This window comes from Cydia fagiglandana, chromosome 11 (genome assembly GCF_963556715.1).
Source record: "Cydia fagiglandana chromosome 11, ilCydFagi1.1, whole genome shotgun sequence".
In the NCBI taxonomy this organism is placed as follows: Eukaryota; Metazoa; Arthropoda; class Insecta; order Lepidoptera; family Tortricidae; genus Cydia; species Cydia fagiglandana.
In genome coordinates, this window is record NC_085942.1 from 17,582,731 (window position 1) to 17,605,378 (window position 22,648).

General features: G+C 37.3%; 1 protein-coding gene across 5 annotated transcripts in view; it reads right to left on the reverse strand.

Annotated features, from left to right (window-relative positions):
• LOC134669117 (tyrosine-protein phosphatase Lar) overlaps positions 1-22,648 on the reverse strand; it is a 680,297-nt gene that overhangs the window by 142,735 nt on the left and 514,914 nt on the right. For all 5 annotated transcript variants that reach the window (XM_063526652.1, XM_063526651.1, XM_063526653.1 and 2 more), the window contains one exon: positions 8,385-8,564. In XM_063526652.1, coding sequence (XP_063382722.1) covers positions 8,385-8,564 — 180 coding nt within the window. The remainder of the gene's footprint in view (positions 1-8,384; positions 8,565-22,648) is intronic.

Sequence of the window (22,648 nt, forward strand, 5' to 3'; positions counted from 1 at the left end):
ACTGCAATCTCACCTTTCGATCCAGATGGGTCACTCGGAAGTTATTGCTTGTGTGCAACGTTAAGTAAAGATAGTAGTATTTTGCTATTAAAATAAATAGTATTAGTCGTACCATAGTCACTACTATAAACTGAAAATTCATCAATTTTATTGAAACGAAGGTTCACCGATGTTCAATTGTGAGTTTTACTACAGCTCGTCTAAAGGCCGCATTAGTGTTTTTTTTTTATGAAATAGGAGGCAAACGACCAGACGGATCACCTGGTGGTAAGCCATTACCGCCGCCCATGGACACCCGCAACACCAGTGTGTGCGGCACTGTGCGGCACAAGCATATTCAGTACAAAAATGCTTGTGCCGCACAGTGCCGCTCACTGGTGGAATTTTCCCGAGTTATTTGCGCTGACTTTTCAATGAGAAAATGTGGAAGTGCACATATTAAACGTCATACTTTCATATGAATTTGACGTACGTGGCACTCTGTGGCTGGCGAAGTATGTGCAGAGTTATCATGGACTACCTCTATTGGCATCGAATTGTGACTTGAAACCACGAAGAGTACGAAGACCCTAAGAACAAGTTTAGCCATCTGTAACGGTATCGTCTTGGGTCGTCCCATTCGTTTTTCGTCAAGTTCTTAAATTAGTCCTATTCTGCTTTCGTCACTCATTTTACATTGAAAGCCACCGACGATTGTGATGAATGTAGAATGAGTGACGAAAGCAGAATAGGACTAATTTAAGAACTGGACGAAAAACGAATGGGACGACCCAAGATGATACCTCTGTAACAGTTTCTAACGTTTCCTCACTCCCCTATAGACTACAGCCTGTAGACTAGTGTAGACCGATCGAAACCCACCACTGTAGGCCACCGCAACTCCAAACTTGCCAGGGTAAGCAAAAGTATCGGGTAACTTGTTCCCAACTACCGGCTTCAGGTGGATAAAGATAACTAGCTTGCGAACTTCTTGTAAATAATCAATTTCCATGTATCTTGTAACTTTGCTGGGTAGTATTAATGAGTGCGTCTAGGGGTAAATGCCTGTGTTTTCTATGGTATGTAATTCTGTGAAACGTTTAACTATGCTCATACCAGCTATAACCATAATTTTCGTTAATAAAAAAAAACCTATCCTTTGATTGGTTGGAAGTACTTAACCAGAAATTATTTTGTCGTTGCTTGGCATTTGGTATTGGTACCAAAATTAATGTCATATAATAAACATGTGCATTTTACCTAAATCTCTACTACTAATAATATATATGTAAAAGTAGCTGTGTATGTCTGTAAATTATTCATGTTTCACCTTTGAACTAATTTAGATGAAATTTAGTTTGTAGATAGTTTAAGGCCCGCGGAGGGACACAGGATAGTTTTTATCAATCATCGTCATTTCACGTAGATAAAGTCGTCTTTTATGCACCATCTAACTGTCAGATTCTAACATAAATTAATGGATCAAACCGGACAAATGCGGTGTCAAATGAGTCAAACTAAATCGGCTGACAGCCACCCGGAAACCGGAACCCGCCCTCATGGAATCCGGTCAACCGGAAACCCATTTTTCATATTTATCTGCGTATGCTTGGGTCTCAACTTTTAAACATAGAACGCATTGTCATGTTAAGCAGTTCAGCCCCCTTTTTATTGACCAGGAGGCTTATTCTAATTGTAATAACAGGTAATGAATTTGATTTGGGTTAGTTATTATTAGTTTCTGGTTGAAGAAATATTACTTTTGACACTGATCGGTCATACCTATCCATAACAATTTGATCTGGTCAAATTCGTAACCTTGTTGCAATCAGAACAAGAATCCAGCACATAAACATTCAAATTCCGTTTCATATCAAGATAATAATTATCTCGGTAATACCTACCTACGATTCTTAAACATTAAAGCCACGCCCAAAATATGATTAAATTGAAACGTTTCTCATTTCATACCGCGCCTCTTCCTAAGAGCTTCCTAAGTATCCCATGTACCAAGCTTTAAAATATTAAAGTGCAACAAAAATAAGTCGACGACCGCCCAGTGTATTATTTGCTCTCCCTTAACTTTGAAGCAACAACCGACAGAAACTCTACGTAATAATATTAAGTCAACGTTGCTATACAACAGAGCGTAGGTACCTAATTCCGTAACGGTTTACAAAAACCGTTCACAAAATTTTTTTGGACCAAAGGATTCCTAAATGGCTAAGTAGTTAAAGCATGTTGAGAAACAGGTAGATAATTTAAAAAGTGCGTTTAACTAATCTAATTTTAGGGCGAATTAATTGCAAACGTGCTTGAGGTGGAGCATGTATTTAATGTATTAGATTAGACGGTCAGTCAGTCGCTATGAAGAGGTTCGGTAGTCTACACCGTTCAGACCACACGGCTCATAACCGCACAAAATGGAGACAAATTACCTTCATGTGGTCGCGATCCTCGGCAAAGAGGGAACGAGAAAGAAGTAGAGTTTACAAACTTAAACGGGTGAAACCGAGAAACGTCAAAAACATCTTGATATAGCAATTGCGATCGGTGAAATTGAAATAGTTTTTTAAAATTGCAGCTCGGAAAAATATGAAAAAATCAAAAACCGCTCAGTTTTTGAAACAAAAAAAAGTCCTTTACGTCCTATATTGTTCCAACAAAAATTTATTACATTAAAACAATCATAAGTACATAGGCAAAGGGTTAGGTAATACATATGTGGGTAGGGTAGAAAAGTGGTTTCAATCGATGTGTGGAAGGGCGGCACCGTCGTCGAACCCAAGCCACCTGGCGGTCGACTTAAAACGGTGGCGTGTGCCTCGGATACACATGCTGGTGGCGCGTATAACGGCGATACTGATTCTGCATCTTACTTTACGTCCTATTAGTTCAAAAGAAAAGTTATTTTAAAAACAGTTGTCCAAAACGGTTTCTTACCGAATACAGTAACGTTTCGTTTCACAGAAAATTTAAAATAACGCAGCCCTATCGAGTGAAGGAATTTAAGTAAGTATTATAACAATATTTAACATGACACGTGCGGACGTAGAGTTTACGAATAAATTATGAATACTTTGGCGGGTGAGTTAGATGCTAATGAGTTTTTCTTTGAACTTTTATCAATACGAGGAAGTTGTGATTAAGTATATTAACGTAAATACTACAATAGGTACTGAATAAATAACCTTTTTAATACAGTTGCTCAAAAAGTGCTACTTTACGTAGCTGTTTAGCGTGCGGAAAGTTGGTTATCTCGAACTAGTGCTTTTTACTTTTCCAATTTTTTTAAATTTATACTTGTTCCAATTCACGACTACTTATTGATGAGTGTTAATATTAGTTTCCTTTAAACGTCGTAATCAGCATAAAAACCTACCGTTAATGTAAGAATACGAAAAATATTACATATTTCATATTTAATTACTTACCTCTTCATCATTATAACACGTTTATTTTTTAATATTCAATATTGAAAATTCCGTTCTTAATAAGTTGACTGAATGGAACGGAATAGCTGCCAAACGCCCATAGATATAATATACTTAAAGACGACGTCTAACCGAGCTGTCACTGTTACCACTTTTGTTTAGTGTACGATTAACAATGTTTTTCTTATTTTTTCGCAACTGTATTAAAAAACGTCGTTCGATACACGTGCGGAAATGTCATTCTTCACTCGTCCCGAGTCTTGCCACTCGCCTGCGGCTCGTGGCAAGATATCTCGGTACTCGTGAAGTAATGACATACCTTCCGCACTAGCATCGAAATGTACTATTTCTGCTGTAAGGTTGACTGGTGCAGAGAATTCCTCATGGCACTTTCGCCTTTTGTAAGTTGTTTTTTTATTTGTGCAATAAAGTTTAAATAAATAAACACATTAAGAGGAAACCAGTTTTCCTGCTTCAATTAGTTAATGTAATCACAGAATAAATAATAGTACTAGGTACAGAAGACTCACTCTCTAACAAAACGCGTCTGTTAAGATCAGCACAGATATGGCCGCTAGGTGGGGACAGCGCCACGCGCGGCTTATGGCTTTCCCCAAAATTGGGGTGGAACGGATGTACTTTTAGCTACCTGCAGCAAAACGACGAAATCGCGGAGTGGAGCCACGCCTGATGTAATATAATAGTTACTAAGGAAAGAAGCCGGGAGATTACCTTAATTCAATAATAAATAACACTTCATAAAATGCGTGTAAGTCAAACAAGTAAACAAGTTTCCTCCACACCAGCTCGTGAAGGCTAGCTCTTTTTATTCTTTAGAAACGGATTTAAAAAGTTGCATTATATCGTAGGTAAGCTAGGAGAACGTCAAATATTAGCATGAGGGGTTAAACGACAGTTTTGCATTGCCCCCTTGCAAAACAGATAAAAATAAAGAGTCTCTTCTCTTCTTCCTCGCGTTATCCCGGCATTTGGCCACGGCTCATGAGAGCATGAGATGTTCAATAAAAAGTATCTGCATTTTATATTCGTATAACTATTAAATATTTGTGACGTTGTGACGGGAAAAGGTACCTCATGGCGGCTGGCGCTTACGTCGTACGTAGCACCGCAATAGTATTGGAGCGGCGTTAATAATAGCATAAGCGCCAACCGCCATAAGGTACCTACCTTTACGCACCTTAAACATACCTTTTGCAGTGGTAATTAGCTACTTATATGATTATAATAAGCTCATGTATTACAACACGTACATTCACATTGCGATGATTCAATATGAATATTCATAACTCATTAAAGTTACCTTCATTACGGGCCATCCCCTTAAACACCGGCATAGATCACTTGCACACTAGACGCAACAATATTCTTAATGTGTGAAGTGCTCGGAGAAAGTAAAGCAATGACAATGTAAGTTGCAGCAAAAATGCATACTATATTATGTAAACCACCTTTTTATTATATAACGTCTACTTTAAGCTACAACATGTGGAAGAGCGGTGTTATCTTAACTCAAGTATTTGAAATACTTAAAAAGAGGCACCGGATCAAATATTGTAATTTAAATTAAGATAACGAATAAATATTTTTTTTAAATATTATATCCAGAAATACTTGCCACCCTCTTACCATTTTTCCAAACAGATAAATCTCTACAGTTCTAGTACAAAAAAAGGTTGCTATAGTTGAATTGTTCTACATATAAAAACATGTCCCTTTTTGTTGAGCTATCAGATAATGATAGATACTTTTGGCCCGTAGTTTGCTTTACTATTTTTGATGCTGACTATATTAGTCAATAGTATGTATGTACTAAAAGTATGTAGCTAGGTAGCAAGTAGTACCTACCTAATCATTCATTTATGTGCCCACTTAAATAATAAATATCGCATAATGTACAGTCACCTGTAATAATATGTTACTCTTCAAAGGCCGCAAAAAATATGTGACACGCTCTTATGGCTCTACAAATAAGATCGTGTCAGATATTTTTACGGCCTTTGTTGTGTAACATATTATTGCAGGTGACTGTACCATACCTACTTATATTATTCTAAAATAAATAATTTATAATAACCGTAAAATCAGTACAAACGCAATATAATTAGCTAAAAATTATAAACAGCTCATAAGAATGGTCCCTTTTTGTAATACCTACATACATACATCACTGGCTCAATGATACAAAAAGGATCTTGGCCTCTCACACAAGAGAGCGCCACTCTGCACTTCACGCCATTTGGGTATTCTCTTTTTGTAATAAGCTTTATAATGAGGAATCTATAGGAGTTACTCTACAAGCACCGTGTAGGAGCCAAATTCCCGTAATTCCGTAAATATACCAGGCGGCGCCGGCTTGAAATATGACATAATTATCACGATTTACCCGTCAATTATGTGACTGCAGAACCCTAAATCGAGGAGTTAAGACGAACAATAATTCTTCTCATTTACAAAGGAAATTGTCGCTGTGTTATTTCGCAGCACTCGCAGCGGTATGGTTTAGTGACGTAACCGTTCCTCGAGGGAACGATGGGGAATTTTTTGCGTAAACCGTAATATTTTTAAGGCTTTGCAAGAAAGCTGACCTTGTTGACATTTGGCATTTGATCATAACAATATTTTAAGGCATATGTAGGTAATCTAATATTAATAAAGTGAGTTTGTTCTCTTTGAAAATATTCAGCACGCTGATGGGACATGTTTTTTGCCATAAAAAGTTGACAGTGCGAAAACGGGAAAAAAAATGTTTTTAGGGATAAATGTCAAACGACTTCTATAGACCTAATTTAGGGGACAAAAAGAATTATTTAGATTTTGCTTATGTAGTCATGTCGTTAATGTAATCACAGAATAAATATGGCAGCCAAGCCCAATTCAATGTTTTAAGGAATATTCCTGAGAATTTCTACAGTACTTAAATGAAGCTTTAAAAAAAAAACAGTGTTTTTTATATGCATGGCACGCTCCTGGTTTATGTGTTCACAGACACCGGTAACAGCTTATCAAGCTGACTGTAGGCCTGTTTATCACGGGAACATTCCCTTTGCCACCTCCCTAGATGTCGTTAGTTGCAATTTAGAAGTCTCATTATCGGGTGAGCGTCGTCCGAGGGCGTTTTAATGCTTATTTATTGAAAGGCTTGTCTTCGGCCGCGAGTTATTTTCCAAAGGATCATAGTGTCAGCGGGGCAGTTTTATGTGGTTGCCGGAGATTGTGACCGATAGATTCCGTATTTCTCCGATTTATGGCGAACAAGTTGATGTTGGGGCGCAGCTAGCTGCAGGGGCATTTCACTGGAAACGCAGCGCTTTTACCTTATGCCATATAAAAAATAAATAAATAAAAAGTGATTTACTGTCGCAAAGAAAACTTACAGCAACGAATCAAACAAAGAAAAAAGACAGTCATGTTTAAGTCCAATAGGATTTATGTTACTTCTGTCAATCTAATCCGTAAAGCATAATATGTTAGCCAAGTCATGAAGAAATATAAATAAGATTTTGTATTTATTTATCCACCAAATAAATAATATGTAAAAACGTTATATAACAAACAATATTCTTGTTTGATTTAGCCGTTAATTTGATTGCGATCACTGCAGGTTACCGCACATACTCGTATATGTATCACACCGCTCAGTTGCATCCTACACATATTTACTTACAATAAATACACAGCCCATGTTCACATATTTAATTTACAAAGAGTCGTAAACGTAAAATGTACGTCGTAGATGTAACTGATGATATGAGTTAGTGCCACTACGTCTACGTTAAAGTTTACAATGCCTGATATGAAGATGCACGCTCAATTCATTTAATATTGGAGCCCCAAAATATTATAATGGCGACTTTGGCGACAAGACTTCATATGCTGCGTCTATTAAGTGATCTGTGTTGACGGGGTCGTGGCGCTAAGCCGCAATGGGAACAAACCTCCTATCGTGCAATCCTTTACTTTAAGTTCTTTATAGCTAGAGTCGACATCTAACCTTACTATTTTGCACCTTATTGAGTTGTAATAGGGTATAAAAAGGATATATATATCTTTGATATCGACCATGGGTAGATGTGGACGATCTTTGGCCGATAAAGCAACTCAGTTGCTTCGGGATCACGTAACGGGTGTTTTACTACTGAGTTACACAAAGTGCCTTGGTATTTTTCATGGTGCCAATTGATCCTTTTTATTGTGGGGATCGATTGAATTAAAACAAAAGAAATGTCTTCGACAATCGCCATCAGATATTTCGGTGCAGCCAAGGTGCGCAAAACTATCTGAACAAGCACTTTAACGTCGTGATAATACAGGGTTGATTTGATATATTGTAAATCTAAAATAATTTATATAAGCGTACAAAAAGTCCACGCATTATAACTTTCAAGATTATACAGAATCTTAAAGCTAAGACACTGAATATCAATGCCGCAGTTCTACAATGTCAACAATATGAAAAGACATAAAGCGCGCTTTCCAACTTTGAGCGTCGTCGCATATTGCATATTGATGCCCCTAAGTGCATATTGACACTCATACGCTGGGGCTGGAGTGAGGCGCAAACGGTTTTATCGATTGTTTTCCGTCTTGGGAAAATGTCTTGTATGGTGTTTGAAGCCTTGTTTAACCTTTTCTGTGTGTGTGGTGGTCAAAAAACGTAGGTTCAAAGTGTTCAAACCTTGAGTGTGTTGTATAGAACAGAAAAATCGCTTAAATATTATGTTTTTGGTTTAAATAAATACCGCATTCAAAGTCTTTATACACACTACGCACAGAATTTGCACTAGAAGATCTTATAAGTAAGTCCTTAGACGTAGACGTAGATGCGGTGTAGTCAGTGCTCCTAGTCGAAAATCCTCAAAATCGGATCTAAACAATGTCCAGCGTTTATTCGACTTAATGATTAGTAAACCCATTTCAAAACAATTTAAAAGTCCTTAGTTGTAAACTAACCTTCAAACACCGTAAGCGTAGCGACAGCGGTCACGGCGTCACCGACGCCATTCTCCGCGACGCACTCGTATGTGGCGTCATCTCGCTGCGCGCGCACCGGCTCTATGCGGAGTACAGCGCCATTCGCGCCCACCTCCGTCACTTGCTCCATGGCTGACACTTGGTACCGAGACTGCATGCCTGTTGAGAGGTGTAAAGAGGTTAGGGGTGTCACCAAATGTTGTTGTCATTTGAATTTAAGTTTTTTGAAAAAGGGCGTAGTTCATAATGAAGATGTTTCATAAAACCAGAACAGAAGCAAACAATAAGATATTTTAAGGAAAAAATTACCACCATAGGGTGGAAAGGAAATTAATTCATCATCATCATTTTGATTGTTTTCTATATAAAGCAGAATTTTTAGGTTTATAAGCAATAAGGCTTGAGTTCAAGATTTCTTATAATCTGGTCCGTTAAAGATTTAAACTTCCACGATTTTTAAACTGTCTTAATAGGTAACTAAAAAATTTTCTCCGACGTTGATCGTCGTAACGTCGGAGGTAATTTTGCAACAAGGGTAACCAAGTTTTAATTAAGTTCATAATAACCGCACGGCCATCCTGATGTCAAGCGGACACTACGGTGTCGGCGTCGCAAGTGTCTATAGGCTACGGCCTAACTATAGACACTTTCAACGCCAGCATTATCAAGCACCGTCAACTTTCATAAGCAGGCAAAGGTGGTAGGCCCCCAACAGGGTGAATCGACGATCTTGCTTTCGGTTGTTATGATCATGATGAATATCAACGAGAAATTGCGGTGTATAGTTTAAAATTAATTGTTTTGTAGCTTTTATAAACGACATGAAAGTAATCCTAGCAAAGATAAATTATTATTATAGCGAACACCGTACACCGTCTTGTCCCTGATGGCCTCATTAAAGCATCTCGTGGAAAACATTAAGAAGACGACTATAAAAACTTAATTTGCTCGTCCGTGTTTTACAGGCTTGTATGCTGAGTACTCAGCTAAAAGGAAATCATATATAAATAAATACATACACAGAATATTTTATGATGTTTTCCAATTTTCTTGATAAAATGAGGGAAATTCACCCCCGGAACACTGCCGCGACTGAGATGGTCAACCCAACATTGATTCTAACAAGAAAATTAACAGATACAGCGTCCATGTCAAGGCCGCAAAAGTAATGTTGCAACAGAGAACACCCGAATGTCACCTTAATAAATCACACCTTTATAATTAAATATTATCATTGGCATCAGACGCCTCGGTTATTAAATCGTTAACCTGAGAGCGACGTTCATAAAAGCTCAAATATCCACCATCAAATCCTAAAGAGCATTAGACGTTTCAACACTGCAGGCAGACAAAGAATAAATAATAATAATAATAACCCGAGAGTTTGTAACGGAGATATAAATAATAATAATAACCCCGCGGGGGCAGCTTGTGGCGAGCTGACGGTGAGTGGCGACACCGCGGACCCCTATTCCAGAGGGCACTTTCATCTGGCCCTTGCCTCTGTGCTTGCCTTGATTGGCCGGCCAGAGTGGAGTCGCAAGAGCGGGACCTATTGCTCCAGGTTGGAAGTGTAAAATGTCATAACGCCGGCGGCCCTTGAACGGATTACCGGGATCTGGCTACCGCAGACTCACCTCTCGACAACCTCACAGCCGCTCCAAAGTGTTGCCCTGTTGTCGCACTGTGCGTGCGGCCATTGCGGGGCCCACTCAATGAGTTGGCGAGTCACCACCTGTCTTATACAATTTTGAGACTGATTGTCACGGCAGGTGTCCGCTAGTCTCTCCCATAGCCCATTATCCAGTCCATCCAACTTTCAAATCTATAGCCCATGACCTTCGTTCCCATCGCAGTACAAAAGTGCTGCACTGCAATAGTCTTTGCACCTGGCGGGGACCATCTCCGGATGTATCACATTGTGCGTTCGGGGATGGTATCCGCCATGTGTATCCCTTGCTCTTAAATTAAAGTGTCTTAAAGGGCCTCTGCGCTGTTGGCTTCGGCCCCACGTACGCCTCCCAAAGGACTGGGACCCCATGGTCCCGAGATATGGAAAAGACATACAAATAATAATAATAAATATTATAGGACATTCTTACACAGATTGACTAAGTCCCACAGTAAGCTCAAGAAGGCTTGTGTTGTGGGTACTCAGACAACGATATATATAATATACAAATACTTAAATACATAGAAAACACCCATGACTCAGGAACAAATATCTGTATCATCATACAAATAAATGCCCTTACTGGGATTCGAACCCAGGACCATCGGCTTCGCAGGCAGGGTCACTACCCACTAGGCCAGACCGGTCGTCAAACAGAATATGTAATTCTCATTGAAAAATTCAAAAAGAATATGTAATTCTCATTGAAAATTTAAAAACGTTAGGGTAATCCCGAGTTCCTTTGTAAGGCATCCTTGCACTTTGCATTCCTCTCAAGATTGCAGCAAAAACAGCGCGTTCGTGCGTCCCGGGGAGTTGTAACTCGAGGGGGTAAAGTTTAAATTGCTAAAGCACTCGCGCGTATAAGTTGGCCGTTGAAGTTGGTAGGGCTACCACTTCGTTAAATGTTTGATGTCGGCTCGAGAGATAAAGTGGGACAACATGGTGGGATTGCAAAAATAAGACGAAATAAGGGCAATAGAATCCAAATGTACGATTAAGAAGTCAAAAATTCGAAACAACAGCAATAAACTTCACTTGTAATATACCTATAGGTACATAGTAAGAAAGGGCTACGCTGGGACGGTAGGACAGTGCAAAATTATGTACCTGCTTTTGATGTACTTATAAAAAGAGCGAGCTCATCGCCAACAAACTGCTCCGCAGTTTGGTGAATCTTTGTATTGTGGTACGCATATTTTATATTTCCATGTTATTTTCAATAATAAAAAAAAAACTTTTAATAGATCTCAAAAAGAAAGAAAGGTATAATGTCAGGATCGTAGCAAGTGGAAATCCGTGGTATCTGCCTACCTCTCCGGGAAATAGGCGTGATTACAGGCCTAAGGATATGGATGTATATTTAATGTTGGAAATAGGTAATGTTTAAATATTGATAATATGCTCTTTTACTGATGACAGTACATAAGCAACCTGTCTAGGTTTGCTTGACATTCTATTGAATTTTAAATATACTCGTATTCCCTTTATTTATTTTTCTTCGTAAGTTAGGTTCTTTATAACATGAATATAAAAGAAAAATACAAAAACACATAAAAAAACAATAAAAATACTTATAAACACATTATAAAAAACCTAACGGTGCCGCTTAAATATACATATTATTATTGATCTCTTTATTTATTTGATATCTTGGGTTATTATTAATTATTATTACCACGTCAGTGATACGGCACCCCATTACACCGCTATAATATGATATTTATTTCCATAAACGGATCTTAGAAAATTTTAAAGCCCATTTTGGTATCTCATACATTACCCTATCTTGTTAACGTGCCACCAACGTTTCCTTGTTAGCTTTTCACTCAGCTCGTCCAAGTAAATTTGTAAACCAGGGTTGGCAGCCCTAGCCCGACAAAGCTAAATCGCCACTCGTTGTATGTGCCAAGAAAATGTATCTCACGACAAGTGAGAATAATAGGGCCGCCGGCGTGACCGCGGTGAAAACCGCCGCTTTTATTTTCCTTTGACTTGTGGATACTTGAGATCCGATTTAGTTGACTTGTGTTCGATATGGAGTCTAGATCGTATTTTTCTGTAGACATTCTAAACGATGAATTGTCATTTAGTGGTGCCATTATTGATTTAGTGATCAAATGTTTAAATCTGGACGCATGCTCAAAAACTAGCTCAATATTTACCATATGAGCTGACGTACTATTTTTAGTAACTTTTATTCGATATGAACTCTAGCGCAGAGCGTATTTCTCTTTCTTAGAAAGGCGCACATTCGTAAACGCTTAAATCTATATTACTCTCTAAAAAAGTGTCCAAGTTTTTCAACCGACGTCAGCGCGGGTGTGACACCCCTGGACGCATGCGATAGCGTGGAAAATTTCAAGGTAGGTTAAATAATGACCAGACTTTGGAACTTTGGTAAACGTACTGGTGCTCGACGCGGTCCCAGTACAAGTCATCTTGAAACTTAAGTAATTTTCAATAGAGGTGTCATCTATTGGGCATTAGCATATCGAGCACTAGTATATTTACCTTATCCATACTTTACGCTCATTACTCATCAATTATACATAGTATAAAAACCGAGCAAATTGTAAAGGGGCCCACTGATTAACAGTCCGCCGGACGGTATCGGCCTGTCAGGTAGAACAAAATTTTGACAGTTCCGAACAACTGACAGGCCGATACCGTCCGGCGGACTGTTAATCAGTGGGCCCCTTAACAGGTAAAGTAAAATCTACATAAATACACGTGAATTCCTATTTAAATACATCTTTATATTCTTATTAGATATCCGTATTTCTTTTAAGCAGGAGTGAATATATGAATACTCAAGTCTTCGTCACCGCAATAAAATTACAGAAATAAACGTCTACAGTCAATAAAACGTAAGCACACAAAAACTGAAGAGGCAGTAAAACAACGTTACGCCCCTCATAATATCTCATCACCAAAATATACCTCAATATCACCGCACACAGTATATACCAAAATGATATACCTACCTTAATATCACCGCTTACAGGGTGTACCGCTAAATATACGTGCATCCACGTGATTAATTTGTCTGCGAGAGCGAAAAAGCAAACAATAAACGATTAATCAGCTGGGCGCCACCGTCATTTGTTATTGCCAGAAAATGGCCGAATTCTCATACACTAGACAAGATTGTGCTGCTAAATTTATTACAGTAATCATTGTTCTAGGGGAGGTAATGTGAGTGGTTTTTTTTTTGCTAGTGTTTGCTGAGGGCTGGAAGATGGGTAATGTTACTAAATTGCACAACGGGACTTAATCGCGTATTTAAGTTTTAAAATTAACCTCCAAGTTCTAAAAACTCGCGCGGCTAGAGGATGTTGATGTCAACTTTAGCCAGTCTTCTCCGAAATCACGGGGACAACGCCGTCCTCGAAACGTCGGAGGTAAATCTTAAAACTTAAATACCCGATTAAATTTAAGTAAGCAATTTAATAATGTTTAAAAATCGTGAAAGTTTAAATCAGTGAGGTGGGTAATGTTTTTAGGGGTAGCTTAAGAAGCCTGACATTGTTGAGCTATTTGGCCGTATTATATTTTTTGCGGAAATTAAAGATTGTTTTAAAAACCTATTACACAGCAGTGACTTTTTTTGTAATCAATACTATTTAATGTTTAGGGATCCATATCAAAAAGTTTTTGTCACTGTGATTAAATAACTGGGGAACTACCTACTTGAGCCGATTTTAATTATGTTGTCGTATATTTTTTACGTTACATTTGGATCAAAGACAACTACTACTAGTCCCAAAAAAACTACATGTAGGTCATTTTTCGTTAAGTTACGAAAATACCATACGTTTTCGTAAATCTGTGGAATATTTTCAGGTCATAATTACGGTGAAATTATGCTTTTACCGTTACCAAATTAGGGAACTTTATCTATCCACCAAAATTTTATGGAAAACTGATAAAAAAATAGGCCTCCTTACGCTATCGATTTAAATAGTACATTACTACAGAGGCCGGGACGAAAGGGGTTGCCGGCCGAAGACATATAGACTGAGCAGCGGCCGAAGACAGGATAGGTCTGAGCGCGGGCAACCCCAAACATGCAGTGAAATAAATAAAATAAAAAATCCACAAAACCCAAGTTTTATTGATAGAAAAAACTAAAAGTAAACTACACCCAAAATATAACCAACACGTACCTATATCATTATCACTCGTATGTTTTACACTCGTATGTATATTTTCATGTATCTTTGATTTTTTCGCCTTGTATCCGTCTGACTGTCGTTTTCGTCACATAAGTTTACATAGTCTTTCATGTTGATATCATGTTTCACATACATCGTTGCTTTATGCATGGAGTAAATAAGTATAATTTCCACAGTGTTGACGAATTTGTAGTTACATTCATTTTTAAATATGCCACAAAACTGTTTCTAATAAACTGTAAGCCATTTTTCTTAGTTTCTCAAATAATAAAATTGCCACAAGCAACCATATACATACTTCGTCTTTGACTTGGCGGCAGAGGCAGCAAGTTATTTAAAATCAATTCTGCTTACGCTGCCAATACAAGTTACACCTACGATTACAATTAATATTAATTTAATTATTTCGTCGGAACTCATATTAAAGTCAAAAAATCAACAACGCACCATAAATCCAATAAAACAGAATTAATATTTTTCAACTTTACCTCCATAACAATTTAAAAAATATAACTACGCGTGTTTGAGTAGACCTTTTTACCGCTAACGTTTAGATGAAATATTTTAAATGTTTTTATTTGTGTAGTTAAATTTATAATTTAAAATTATAGAATATATTATTTATTAAGTTCATGTTGATTTTATACAAATAAAACTGCAAATTATAGCAAACATTGTTTTTTGTTTTTTTTTTTATAGGCGTAGTGGCAGAGTGTCATTACGAACCATAAAGCAAAGACTGCCTCTAGTTTTTTTTAATGGATGAATGCCACGATGCTGTGTCACAAATATCTGTGAAATGAAAATTAAAAAAGAGGGCTTTGCCGGCCTAGGCCTGCAAGATGTGTATGAAATTCCCTTAACGACCTTTTGTCCTAGCCGCACCTGAAACGTCATACTTCGCAGCCTATTATAAGGAACATAACATCAATATTTCTTACTTACTTTCGTACTTGACAATACGTAAAAAATACTGACTGAATACAGAAAGCAACGGTAAATACGTTACTGACAGTAGCAGGGCTATTAAAATAAAGCTTCATACCGACGGCCCTTAGAAACACACGGAGTGTTTGCACAATGCAGTTGACTGGCCCTGTTTAATTAACCCCGTTTCAGATCGGTAACGTTCGTTCGATAGCACTTTAGCCATTTCGAGTTTATACTGGAAATTTAATTGTTTACACCTACTATGACACTGATACGCCGTTGTAAGAATAAACATGTCTATAGGTCTGGTATTCCGGTACGTACGTATAGTTATCGAGCTATGTGTAATTTCCTATAAAGATTTAATTTTAGATCTAGATTTTAAGTGTAATAGTTTAGATCTTTAATTCCACAGTGTATCCGCAGTGTGTGTCGTAAATAAAGTGACATACATCATTTACGGCTCGATTCGGAAAATGAATTAGATTTCTACTAGACTTCAACAAGTTACGATACGGATAATTTAAAGATATTTGTAAGATAGACATGTCAAATTTTACGTTTCCGCGATTCTGGAGGTCCTCTTGAACGATTTCGACAAGTTATGACTTAGATATCCAAGTCACATCTAGTCGATATCTAATGTAGATCTAGTTGATCTCTAAATCGTCTCAAGATCTTGTGATTATCTCGAAATCCGAATAGGCCTGTTACTGTCGATAATGTGCATAATATGTACAGTAAATATCCAATAGGCCAAAGTGGCCAAATATCACATAAATAAGGATGTGAATACCGCATAATTACGAGTATATTTTTATGTCACATGCTACACAGTAGGTAGCTATAAAAATTTTCGCGTTATCATTTAATTTTGAACTTAACGCTTCTAAGATACGACTGCTAATCGCTCGACAAGAAAATTGTATTAAAACGCGTGACGATGTTAACGACACTTGCTCAGCTCCTCTAATATTGAGAAATGCAAAAATGATTGGTCGACGAAGAATCTTAGGAAACGGTTCCGTACAGGACGGAACATTTCTAGGCACCTTTAACTAAAAAAAATCTAAAACGATAGCTGTTTGCCATAACGTTGGCAAACAAGCATACAGTCTTCCTGTAGGTAAGCGGTCATCGTAGGTTAGAGGCAGCTTCAACTTCACGGGTGTTACATGCACACGCCGTTCCGACCGTCTAAACACATGTGATACTATAATAAGCTCATTTTGAAACCGATATATTCTCTAGCGTGGGTGTAATTCACTTTTTATGCATTTCGCTCATAATCGCATATTAGTGCGAGCGAGATGTATCGAAAGTAAGTTACGCAGACGTTAGCGAACATGTCAGTTTGACACTGCTGTGATAAGGCAGTCGTGGTAGCCACTAATAAGAATACCTAGTCGTAACTGTACTATAGGTTACCTAGTTAGCCCAGTTGATCCGGCCTTCGAAGCTGGTTGTCCTAAGTTCGAACTGAGTTAAGGATGTTCATATGAACCAATCTGTCAGCGCCATTTTAATTTTAAAATTCCTTATTTTCCTGTGTGTTAAAAAAATTGTCAATTTCGGACATTCTTATAATGAAACCTTATAATTAAAGTTTACAGCGCATACGCATCCAATGTCAATAGAACATGAATACCTTACACCGTTCTCAGTAACAAAGCATCAACATTACAATAAAATCAAAGGCTGCACTGCTCAAGAAAAGGTAAAAATAAATTTCCTGCCATAACCGCAATAGAAACGTGGCACAATGGCATGAAAAGAACAAAACCTCATACCAGCCGCACTGTCTTAAGACTCGGAGGCCGATTATACTTTAATATGTTGATACAATTCAATTGGTTTTATGTCTTATTTTGATACGACCTTGACCGTGAGAGTAATTTTATTTTAAGTTGTACACTTTTCGAAATTTGGGTTTTTCATGTTGTTTCTAGTCAGAATACCTCTTTAAATTGTAACAGACGAAAAATGGGTCCCGATTATTCCATACTTACCATTTTTGTTCCTACCATTCCGTTCCGTCATACAAATTCAAAAAGGTAACAAAATAGAAATAAAATCTTGGGACACTTTTTTCTCCTATTTGGATCGGAAGAGCTTGTGATTCTCAAGAAGTAATGTGAAGAAATCCCAAATTTAAAATTTTTTGTGTCTACCTGTACAAAAAATAGATGCCCCGTGAGCACCAAACTGAGTTCGGGTCTCAAGCTGATTAGTGCTGACGAATTACAATCAGTCCTCTCATAATGCGTTTCGGTCGCACTTATTGGTGCGCGTGAGATCTGATGACACGACTCAAGGTCAAGTCAACGTCAAAATGAAGTGAAAACCGTATCAAATTGTTCAAACAGAATCAGCGTCTCGCTTTTATTCAAAAAACATTTCCATTTTATTACTTCACGGCTACTTTGGTTCCATGAATTTTTGAGATGCTTAATGAAAAAGAATTTGAAGTGTTTACTGAAGCAACAAGTAGCTAATTATAAAGGTGTGTCCGCATTTGAGTTCAGGACTATCAGGTGCTTCGTAGGAGCATATTTGCATAATAAATATCTTTGCTTCGAAGCAGATATATGTAGTGGGAATAGATACATCGTAAATTAACTGCTTAATCGACGCATTAGTGGCCTAAAACAGGTTTCTTGATAATAAAGTTAACATTCGGATGACAACTGCATCTGTATTGTTGCAGCATTACTGTTGCGGCGTTGATGCGGGGGCTGTTACTGTCAATTTCCTTAAAAAAATCAACAGTTTCCATCGGAATGTCACCTTTAAATGGTGCTTAATAAATACCCTAAAATACACAAAATTATATGTTTGTGAAGTCTGTGCCTAATAGCTTTTATTAACTGAGAAACTACTATTATATGCTACTATATGCTAAATAAGTTTTATTACTTAGTTTATAAAAGATTATTCATTTTCAATGATTCGAATCATATTTATCCTTAATCCATATACCTCAGTAAAACATAATGGGCCAAAGATTTAACAAGAATTTTAAGCGCGGTACCCTGAAAAATATCAAGTTTCTGTATGTCAGAGCATTTGTAGAGAAGATTGTAGCCAATCTACGTCACGCGCCTCCGTCACACGTAGGGTTGGCATACGTTAAGTAATCCTAGGGATAAATCTACTTAAGAAGTAGGAGGATTTTCGTATATTTTAAATTAATGCTTCCGTTAAGTGGTTGGACATGTTATGTGACGCATTAAATAAAACTAACGTATTCAACCTTTCCGATTTCTTTGTCCAATGTGCATTGCGTCTCACTCTCTCATTAAGCAGGATGTGAGATGCAAATACACATTGAACCAAGATATTGGACAGATGGAATACCACCCTATGGGAATTTGAAATGTCTACATAAGTTTCGTCACTGACAGAGGTCTCCGTTTTAACTTGGGCATGCAAGCAAATGCTTTCCAATGTCTGTCCGCGTGTTCTCCTCTCCAAGTCGCACGCTTACAGAGGCATACATATAAGTAGGTACCTAACAAAAACTTTCTACAATATATGAAGTAGATAAAACTATTGAATCAGTCTAGTTTCAAAAAATCAACAACATGAATGTTACTTGTACTGAGACATTCTAAAATTTGCATATAACTGATGTAACAATAAGTTTCTCAACAAGAAATAAGGCACTTCCTATTCTTAGCACTAACGAGTAATCCATTTTCCGACGCCAGCCGTCTTGTAGCCTTTCCTTTGCCTTTTTTTCGCGTAGTTTTTGTTACTTTACTTCTTGAGTGCACGGAGAAAGATGAGTAATGTAAATAATATAAAATGACTCCTTTCGCAACTAGGCAGCTTGTGAAAAATAATTAATTGCTAACAGCTTTAATAATACAATTAAATTATGTCCGTGAAATGCAACAACAGCTAGAAACAATTGTGTTTGTGAACAACGTATTTAATTATAAACTATTTAAGTTAAATGTTATTTTAAATACAACTGCAATTTATATAATAATACAATTACAATTTTTGGTAATGATAAACAAAAAGGAAGCAGCGGCTTGTGTCGGAGATACAACTTGAAATAAATCTTGAAGTGATTTTGTGCGCAGAGATTTTATAGTTAATTTTATCAGTCCAGGTTGTTTGGTGCTTACGCCAAATCTTGGAAACAGGTTGCCGACTGAACACAAGGCTCTCGTGAGCCGAGACAACTCTAAGATGATTAAAACTGTACAAGTCCCAGTGTCCTATAATAATCGAACACTTGATAACACTAGAGCGCAATCCATCATGGCGGCGCGTCGAAGCGTCTCGATTGTCAATCTTGAAGTGACTTAACTTCGCAGAGATTTTGTTCGTCAAAGTTATTTGGTACCTACGGCAAATCTTGCAATCAGGTTACTGAGTCACATGAGAACACAAGGCTCTCTTAGTAAAACGAGACAACTTTAAGATGATAAAAAATATGTCCCTTAAAAATTGGAACTCCTGGTAAGACTAGCGCGTAATCCATCATGGCGGCGCGTCGACGCGTCTCCTGATTGTCAATCTTGAAGTGACTTTGTTCGCAGAGATTTTATTGCTCGGCTCTTGGAAAGTCGTGTGGAAATTGTTTGCGATGCGTTATATGTATGTGTACCCTTAACATACACGGCTTACATGGGTTACAGGTAAGTACGGCTAGGTGAATAGGGAATTTTTATAAAGAATTTAAATAAATACAAAGAATCCAAGCCTAAGTATAAGATGACAGCTGTCACCTTACAAAAGCTAGTTATGCGAAAAATACCTACCATAGTTCATGCTTTACTTACTTACCTACATAAATGATAAACATTTTCCGTTTTAAAATATAGCCATGTCTGAAACCGAGTCTCATCTAATTAAGTTTAACAAAACAACCGTTTACTAAAAATCACTCCGAGCAAGAATAATCGTAGCAATTATTTTAAATAAAGCCCCATCCATAACTGTCCGCGATATTAATAATTTAATGTAATCATTAGCATAGTAATTATTTAGCGTACAACAATAAATTTAGTAACACGCTCGTTCAATGTTGAGATATTCGGCTAATTTACGATGGTTAATTAATATGTTGATGCGCATAGGCGCGTTAATACTTGTAGATTCAAAAGGTTTTGTGTGAAGGAAGTACACACGTACTTACGACATTTAGGTAATATTGGGTAAGTAACAAAGTAAATGCAATCAGTGTCATCACGCAAGTAAAATAAACGTGTCGAACGATTCTATCACTAAAAATATTTATAACATTTATGACTTAAGGATATTGTAGTACTGGTATTATTGTACATTGTACACTTATACAGCCTCTTTTATGCGAACACATTGCGATGATAACTGTGCTTAAAATTGATTATTTCTCATCGTGCAAAAATAAGACACCAGTTTTTTCATGGATCGTAGTAAAATTTTTTTCGCGATTTCGGGATGGTCCCATAGTAAAAATTGCTCAGTATAATCCCAAAACCTCCCTGGCAACGGGAATGCAGTTATTTTTTAGAAACCCTGTATTAAACTTGAAAGTCGGGAAGCAATTCAAAGTATGTCATGTAGTTATGATGTCTCCTTTTTGTGTTCAATAAAAAATATATTGGCTATAATTACAACAGTTCAATAAAACACAATGACATCTAACTTAATTAAAGTGTCTGAATTTGCTAACTATGTAAACAAACCGCCATATTGAAATTGTCTGATTGTTGTTGTGAATGATGAATTGACTAGTGACTTTTGTTTACATAGTTAGCAAGTTCCATAGAATGACACTTTATCTAATATTGACATAGACACTTTCTGCCCGATTAGAACTTTAAGATAGGTACGTCAATTAATACATCTAGAAACGATATGGATTACATGTGTCAGTGTCAAAAGTGACGTTTTAGTTTGAAGAAACGTCACATTTGTCACTGACGTATCTATATCGTTTCTAGTTTTTATCGGGTTAGAATCGGGCAGTTAATTACAGAAAATTTCAATTGAATAACTTTTTCGCACTCATCATATCCAGTTTAGCACCCAAACAATTTCAAATCGTCGCCTTCACATTTTCTAAATGCGATTCTCTAAACGTGCACCAAGAAATCAAGAGTAACTGAGAAATTTGACAAAGCGCACGGAATATGAAATAGGCGAGGTGATCGCCGGCATTACTCAACCCTGGAATGATGAAATAGATTGCATTTTTCATGGGAGGCGATGAAACTATTTGGAGTAGTGATGTGCACGTTTTATCAACTCGGATGGTGGTGTTATTATTAGTAAAAAATACCGAAAAACGGTTATTATGTTACGGTAAAAACTGTTTTTGCTTAAAAGTGATTTTCCCCAGTTAACGTTGCTTATCGTAAAGTCCTTGATGATATATTTGAAGTTTCTTGGTAAAAACTAGTTCTCATCATCATCATCATCATCTCAGCCATAAGACGTCCACTGCTGAACATAGGCCTTCCCCTTAAAAACTAGTTCTCACTGCCTATATTTTCTAGTGTTGGACTACCGATAAATTTAGAGTCCCATGGTCCAACCGATTGGACCACGGATAAACATGCTTCCTCGTGGTACAATCGGTTGGACTATGGATAATTGTACTTATCCGTGGCACAACCAGTTGGACATAGCGGTTGGACCACGGGTCGGGAGAGCTTTTTTTTACTAATCGTTCAAAAATTACATAATACAAAAATAAATTATCGCTCGAAAGCTTCGCTATTAATGTGCTGTAAAATTTATTGATGAACAATTAGGCCAAAATTAGTTTTCGTCTTTTCACATTGTGTCTAGCAGTCAGTAGTATTCGACTGAAGTTTTCGTTACGACATAAAAATCATCATCAAAATCAAGGTTCGGTTTCTGCCAAAAAAAAACTGCCGAACCTTTTGGCCACGCCGATTAATTTTTCGGTAGTGTCCGACAAAAGGTTCTATTTCGGCTGAAACTAAAACCCGAACCTTCGATTTCGGTTTCGGCAATAAATCTGGTTACGGTTGAAAACTAGTAAATAGTATTTTAAAGATTGGACCGATTGGACCACGGATAAACATGCTTCCTCGTGGTACAATCGGTTGGACTATGGATAATTGTACTTATCCGTGGCATAACCAGTTGGACATAGCGGTTGGACCACGGGTCGGGAGAGCTTTTTTTTACTAATCGTTCAAAAATTACATAATACAAAAATAAATTATCGCTCGACAGCTTCGCTATTAATGTGCTGTAAAATTGATTGATGAACAATTAGATCAAAATTAGTTTTCGTCTTTTCACATTGTGTCTAGCAGGCAGTAGTATTCGACTCAAGTTTTCGTTACGACATAAAAATCATCTTTCGGCCGAAGGTTCAGTTTCTGCCAAAAAAACTGCCGAACCTTTTCGCCGCGCCGATTAATTTTTCGGTAGTGTCCGACAAAAGGTTCTATTTCGGCTGAAACGAAAACCCGAACCTTCGATTTCGG